Source organism: Limulus polyphemus, unplaced genomic scaffold (assembly GCF_000517525.1).
Source record: "Limulus polyphemus unplaced genomic scaffold, Limulus_polyphemus-2.1.2 Scaffold248, whole genome shotgun sequence".
NCBI classification, from domain to species: domain Eukaryota; kingdom Metazoa; phylum Arthropoda; class Merostomata; order Xiphosura; family Limulidae; genus Limulus; species Limulus polyphemus.
In genome coordinates this window covers 399,981-407,808 of record NW_013665858.1, presented here as the reverse complement: position 1 = coordinate 407,808, position 7,828 = coordinate 399,981, and the positions used below count along the sequence as shown (strand labels likewise).

Here is a 7,828-nt window from a genome sequence, read left to right as displayed (position 1 = left end):
TATTCCATCCGCTTCTAATTTTGAGCTTATTGTTTTCTTAATATTGACAGTGTCTTTTTCCTTTATCTGTATAATGTCAATAAATGACTCTGTGACTTCTACTTTTCTTGTCTTAAAGTCAATGTCAACAAACCAAATCACTTGGGCCAATTGCTCATGATGGGCTAAATCAGGTGTGGAATCCTTTGACCTCTACAAATTGCTGACAAACAATAATTTCGCACATGTGAAGCCATGAGATTTATAAACTCATTTTGGATTTCAAGAGAAAGATAAGATGTTGACGTTTGCTTGTTTTTAACACGCTCTAAAGGCTCTCTCATTACTGGATCATACTTTGCTAATAACGGCTAATAAGACAGGAAATTTCCAGCGTTTTTGTTTGAAGTTATGTCCTCAGTATGACCACGAAAGGCAAGATTCTGAGAAGCTAAATATTGTGTACAATCCTGCAACGATTTATTTTTTTCTTGCTGAATTTGCCTTTGCAGCTCTTCATCAATGCCACTTTGAAGACGAATTCGGTGCTCAGTTTCTTTCCAAGCAGCAAATGACTCATGATGACTGTCACTATTTTCATGGGGATTTAACTTTTCAATTTTTTTCCACTTAGAGAATCCACCCTATATTTTGAAAACTAATCGACTATCGGATGTCATACATGTAGATGAAAAAAGAAGACAACAAAAGCAGTATGCTGCTTTATGTAGAGGTGAATACACCAACCCGGAACGATTGACCTCTTGTCCATTCAGAAGGCATCAGTTGAACCAAAATGCAGTCACAGAATGCCCATCTTTGGCATCAAATGGACCTTCATGTTGAAATTCATGTGCTCCAACTTTAACAATCTCTGTGCAATGTGCATGTGTTGTGATGAGCCTGTTGTATCAAACTTCATAAATCCAATATCCCTGTGTGTTAAAATATTTATTAGGTCATCCTCCTTTAGCTTAGCAACACTGTTCTGTGGATTTGTTTCTGACAAAGTGGAATCCTCTTGTTTATTATTATTGTAGCTTTCAACAGGACAGAGAACAGTTTTTTCATTGTTTACTTTTTCAAATGAAATAGCATGTTCTCAATCTTGCACTTTGACCTCTTTGCTGCCATCAAAAGGAACAGGTGCTGGCTTACTGGTGTCATCACTTCCAGCAAGGAAAGCTCTCATTAATTTGCTTGACTTTACCATCGAAGCTGCAAATTGTGCATGTCTTTTGCATCCCTGTGCCCCACTTTCTTTTTTTTCGACATAATGGTCTAAACGAATAAATTAATAAATACTGATTATAGTATTTAGTTGCAACATGCCTAAATTTCTGTCATTATTATTACATCTAGATTCAAACCTAAGACTAAAAAGATGTAAATAACAGGTCTAACATTAATGTTAGATCCAGATGTACTAGTGACTTAATCTAGGAACTGTAATCTAGCACCACTAATCAGTTAGCCTATATTTAAGTTTTCTCATTCTATCAAAACCTTTAATATTAAATGTAGCCTTTGAGCCTCTAGGCTTATATTATGTTATGATTACACCCTTCTTCACAGTGTGTGTGTAATTTTCATTCAAGCAATTTCGTACTTGTCTCCTGTAGTGTTCATATAGTTAAACCTATCGAGTGTTTAAATGTGATTTAGCAACTGCCAGTAATTTATATGGTGCTCATAAGCATAATTTACCAGCATATACACTCATCTGCATTGACTTTGTTACTGTTGTGTCACATTAATTAACATGAGTATATAATGGCAGTTAAAGTGAAACCAGGTCCAGATGTGCCTAACTAGTCTTGAGTTGCAACTATAATTGTATAATTTAAATATAATTTGTGGTTAGGAACTTAGAAAAATAGAATGCTTCCTTTCATCTGACAATTTGGCTTTATACATCTAAACTAGACCTTAAATTTGGGTGCATAGATTGAAAGCACCTTGTATTGAATCTACCCAGATCTTGATATAACCCTGCCTTATAATTCTAGATTTAGATTTATTAGGCCTAACTTTTAGAACAAATGTTACATCTAGATCTATTAACTTAGTCATTAGATGTGTCCTAGTGCAATGCCTAATTTAATAGTTAGTATAAGTCTAAGTATGCCTATAATATAGGCTACAATTTGTATGATGATGGAAATAGGGTCTAGAAATAAAGTTAACTGCAATTAGACCTAAAGTCTAGTTCATGATTTACAATCAGCCAATATAATTACAAACCACTACATTAGGCCTATAATGTTTACTAGATCTAGACCTTTCCTGTTGCATATATTGCCAATCTTGCACACCAGTTAATATGTTACATCAATCTCCTATTGTCTTTTTCTTGAACATACACTTACTTGTACGTTGTACTCTAGGACTTGTATTTTATCTACATATGAATGATGGAATAGTGTAATTTACTTCTGTACATCAATTTGGTCTCACTGTATTTCAGTGGTCGGCTTTTAAAAGTTAAAACTGCAAGCGTAATACACACAAATAATGTAACACTGTGTCATATTTACTTAACATAGGGCAGTTGTGCTATATCCTAGGGGAGGGCATAATTATTAATTAATAGGCATTATAGGCCAGAGGAAATTTTGCACCCCTTCACACCTGCACCTGACGGCTATTGCCCCCCCTCTTGCTACGCCACTGTCTAGGTAGCAAGAAATCCTACTCTATAGTGTAAAATATTCCAATATACACATTCAAAACTTTACTTATTATCACTCATGATTATATGATTTCCTGGAATACATTGCTACATATGCAAGTTACTCCTTCCATTTCATCAAAAATTCAAGTGACATTAGATATGTGTAAAGATCACTATCATATAAAAAATATTGTTAAAAAGTAAAATCAAACACTAGAAACAATGAACTATCCAGTAAAATACTCAATTTCCAACATATCAAAAACGTTATTATACCTTTTGAGAATCAAACATTCAAATAACATTAAGTATAGAACTCACTGATATGTATGTGTAAAAAAAATAAAATAAATCACAGAAGACAGAGCTATGAATTCACTGCATTAATAATATCTTCATCACAGGTTGCAGCACACCAGTTTCACTTCCAAATAAACAATGGTGCATTCATAAGGCATTACTGAATATAATATACTCAGTACCTACCAGGAATCACAAAATAATACTGACAGAAGTAAATGTAAATCAAAACAATATGACTGTATATAGAAACGTTTTACACTAACTGATAAAAGCTATTTGTGATTTAAAACATGTATGAATCGAGAAAAAATACTTTTTTAACTTGTTCATTATATTATTCAAACTTTGACAAACCCATAAAGTGGTAAAATGGACTAAATTCTTGTCACTGGAAGAGCTTCTTATAGGATATGCTATTGGTGTAAGTTGAAATAAATATATAATAAACACAAGAGAATTTCAATTAAAACGACAAAACTGTATACGTGTTTACCTTAAGAATAACAACAGCTTATACAAAATTTGATTGAAACAATGCAAATTTGTAAAATAATATGTACACATTTTGTCAATAAAGTTAGAAAAACAATCTTTACCCTACAGCTAATAAAATAAAATGTTTTAATTCTGTCAATGTTTCACAGTTGTGACTTTCTCAGCACTTGTAGTACAAGAATTGTTTGATTGGAAAATATATGTCAAAATGATAAGTTTACATAATATTTACACACATAAAATATAAACAAAGATTCAATAAAAATAAGCCCCATTATCTATTAGTATGTGTAATGATCCTGACTTTTTATTAAATAATTTATTTTCTATCATCTGAAACAAGTTCATTCAAATTATATACACAATAAATATTTCAGTTTCATATTGTTTTATGCTCTTGCTTATTTTACAGATGTATTGTAAACATTATTTTCAAAATTGATCCCTTAACAAGAGCAACAAAAGTGCTGTAAAATCACTCAGATTAGGAGGAGTGAATAACATAAAAAACAACATCACTCATTGGAAATCACCTTTGCCTTTACAAATAAAAACAACCTATGAATTCAAAACAACAAGAGAAATAAGTCTTATGTTTGGTTTGCTTGTCACTTGTTAAGCCAATGTGAACTATCTGTAGTTACTGAAAAAAGACCCAAGGCAGTTGCTGGATCTTGTGAATATATCTGTTCATTGGAAGCCTGATGAGCTGTCATAGATATTCCATCAAAAGAACTGTACAAGATAGAAAAACATAGATCACATTATAATACTACAGTAAGATAAAATATATTTTTAACATCTTATTTAGCTAACACATACACAGAAGTATAATTGTTAACAAATACTAAAATGCTTCTTTGATGTTGAATAATTTAGTTTTATAAATATTTTCCTGTACGTTATTCCTTACAATGATGAAATGAACTTAGTTAATTAAAACAAAAAAAAAGGACCAACCTTTGAAAGATTTAGAGACAACTCCCATTTAGAGTAGTAGAACTGATAAATCAGTATTAGATACCCCCCCTTTTTATTCATTTATTATCCCTTAAACTCTAAAGTTAATTGTTTTTTTAATCTATTTTTCCACACATTTATACCTAGTTCTATACATTAAGGAAACTTAGTATTTATGCATTCAACCTTCAGCAGATCCAAACAGAGCTCACCACAAAGGCACACTATTTGACAGTAATTGTTAGCTTAATCAATTTTTGTACTATATCCCCTCACAGCATGTGCTATTTGAGGTAGGATTAAACCACAAAACAGTGTTAAATGAAAAATGGTATTTTAATATTTAACAATGATTTAATTGAAAAACAGAAATTGGTTTTTACAATGCATAACATACTCACACAACAGTGACTTCTGATAAGTTTGGATTTTTTCTGAAATCCTCACTAATTTGTTGAACATGGCGACTAAACACAAGGTCCTTTTTTTGCTTAGGATCGAGCTTAAATATATCACCTAGAAAAAAAAAATTATATTTACAATCACCTTGCAAGTAGAAAGTAACTCAGTCTCAGTAACAATGGCACCTATAAATATCAACAAAAAGTTTTACTTCAATCTAATAATTCTGATTTTGAATGAGTTTATTCATTTACAATTTATGTAAATCACTAACACATAAGTTTTCTGTATTTATCAAAAACTAAATAATAAAAATCACTTGATTGTTACTTGTAAGGGTTATTTATTATAATAATTGGTTCTAAACTACATTGTACAATTAATAGTTAATGAAAGAAAATTATCCAAAACTGATAAACTTAAAACAATTAAAATGCAATGATAAAAAGAAAACCCATCAGACATGACAGGCTAGCACAATGCTCTTCCATCAAGATGGGTCAAATTAGTGGGGTTTAAATAGTGCTCTTTTATGTACTCTTCATTTTTTCAGTGATTTCTAAACATTACTTTGTTCAATGTCATAAACAAAAATGATTTCTAAAGAATTATCTAAAAGCTCTAGTTTTTAATCACATATCACCATTAAGATACTACAAAATGTGTAAATAACTATGTCAATAAATATCACACTCATTACACTACTGTGTTTAAATAATTTTGACAACTATTTAACAAGAAGGTGTTTTTAAAATTTAAATACAGCACGAGACCTGCAAAAATGTTTTCTAGGTAACCCCGTTTCATTTGCATAACCCATTTTGTAAGTTGCATATTTCATTTATGAGAAAAGGGTAGATATCTGTGGAATTATGAGACTTGAATTTTACTTTTAAGATCACTTGCAACTAACTGCAAGTGGATCTAAAAACTACTTGCTAAAATGTCAAGCTCACTTGCACTATTTTTAATTGCTAGTTTTTACATGGCTCACTGGTTATTCATGCTTTAGAATAAAAATGTTATGCAAGTATCAAGTTACTCCTTTTTCTTCACAGGTTTGTATCTGTTCACAAACTGTAATTAAAAATTAAATATTATGTCAGGGTACCTATCAATATTTCATTCAAATAATTTATAAAGGAGCAAATATTTAACTTCAAGAAGTGGGCTTTTTTTGTTACTGAGAAAAATTTATGACTCTAGATTTATACCTAACAATATTAATTATTCGTAAATTTTGAAAGAAAAACAAGTCTGCCTCAGACTTTTTAGAAACTAATTTTTGACCCTGAACAAAAAACATAGCACACCCTATCTCTCCCACTCATTGAAGTTGAATGTTTGTTCCCCATGTGCTACTCACTAATCAGATGTTTCAACTTTAACAAACAATATGTCAGTTTAAAAATATTTACCAATTGAAGTATTATCCAAAGTTAGACTTTTATTTTTTATGGTCTGTATTCACACTTCTTAGGCAAAATTTTAACGAAAGCAGTCATAGTTATTCTTGTTTCTGTCTCTTACTTTACAAGATATCAGGTGGCTAAATTGATTCCATAATTATAATTTCCAAACTATGTCATCTGAAATAAATTATTTAATTACAATGAAAATACTCACTGAATATGACCAGCCTTTGGCATATTCTTGATAAATCATACACCACATTTAAATCAGTGAACTGGTCATTTTTGCCAATATTATAACTGAGTGTAATATTCAGTTCTTTTGACTATTTTTTGCCCATTTTAACAGAAGCTGTGACAGCCAACTTATACTTTTTATTGTCAATACTGAATGACTCCTGCTCACTACCAGTTTCATTTCCAGAATTGGCATGTTTAAAAAAACCTGTAATCTTTTTTGTTCACCATTTCACTAAAGCAGATGAATGCAATCTTGCATTAGTACAAGTGTTCCAATTAATATGGATCTTCTGATTATGTAATTCATGTACCGTACATGCAGCAATAAAATTATTTGAGGAGTGCTCTGATGAATGGAAAAACTTGTATGCATACATACACAATCATAATCAAACAGGAATCAGATGGAAAATCTACTTTTGGTGCATCAAACAGGAATTTGGTTTCAGTGACTTAAGAGTTCAGTAATTTAATTTTGCAGTTTAATATTTTAATTCAATTTTGTGTCACATGCAAATATGCACTTACAAAAATTGCATGTTACAAAATTTCTGACTACCATTATGAAAAATCCACTTGCAAGTATGAGAATATGAGATTCTTTATACAGTAAATTTCAGATTGGAAATTTTGTTTCACAACTGACTTGCTTGAATGTAACTATGTAACTATTGAATGTAACTTATCTAATTCAAAAAGTTCACATAATATCTTAAGTGATGTCTCATTAATAGTGTTATGACAGCGGAAGTCACGTGATGCTGGTAACACGTGATGAATTTCTCAAATGATCATGAATTATCAGGAAAGACCGAGTTTGTTTGGGATGCCCTCTTTTTTTTAGTATATAAGCCTGGCAGAGAAAGCCTGCAGGATTGGATGGAATGAAGAGAGTTCCAGGTAATTTACGATTCTGTTTCGAGCTATTGTGTGTGTTTTCGAGATTGTGATTCGCTATGATTTATAGCGTGTGCTATAAAGGTAGTTAAGTTTAAAGTGACGAGAAAAGTATTGACAGTGGATTTACTGTGTACTAAAAGTTTGTATCGAGAAATAATAAACTGGTTTAATCAAGAAAAGACTTGTATCGCTAAAGTTCCTTGGAAAGAATTTTACCGGAAATTATCAAACAAGCAGATACGTAACAAATTGGTGTCAGAGAGTGGGAAGGAAAAGATGGAAACGAGAAGTGGCAAATCAAACTACAGCTTAGCAGATTTGATGGCAGCAATACAAGAACAGCAGAAGAAACAAGAAAAATGAGAAAATAAACAAGAAAAGAGACTACAGCAGTGGTTGGAGGAGAAAGAAAATAAACAAGAAGAGAGACAACAGCAGTGGCAAGAAAACCTTTAACAGTGGC

General features: G+C 31.3%; 1 protein-coding gene across 1 annotated transcript in view; it reads right to left on the bottom strand.

The window, feature by feature from the left end:
• Positions 1-2,540: 2,540 nt before the first annotated feature.
• Positions 2,541-7,828, bottom strand: part of LOC106478769 — a 39,718-nt gene continuing 34,430 nt past the window's right edge. Inside the window, exons 11-12 of the mRNA XM_022382417.1 lie at positions 4,813-4,927; positions 2,541-4,186 (exon numbers count right to left, since the gene is read on the bottom strand). Coding sequence (XP_022238125.1) covers positions 4,060-4,186; positions 4,813-4,927 — 242 coding nt within the window. The 3' untranslated portion in view covers positions 2,541-4,059. The remainder of the gene's footprint in view (positions 4,187-4,812; positions 4,928-7,828) is intronic.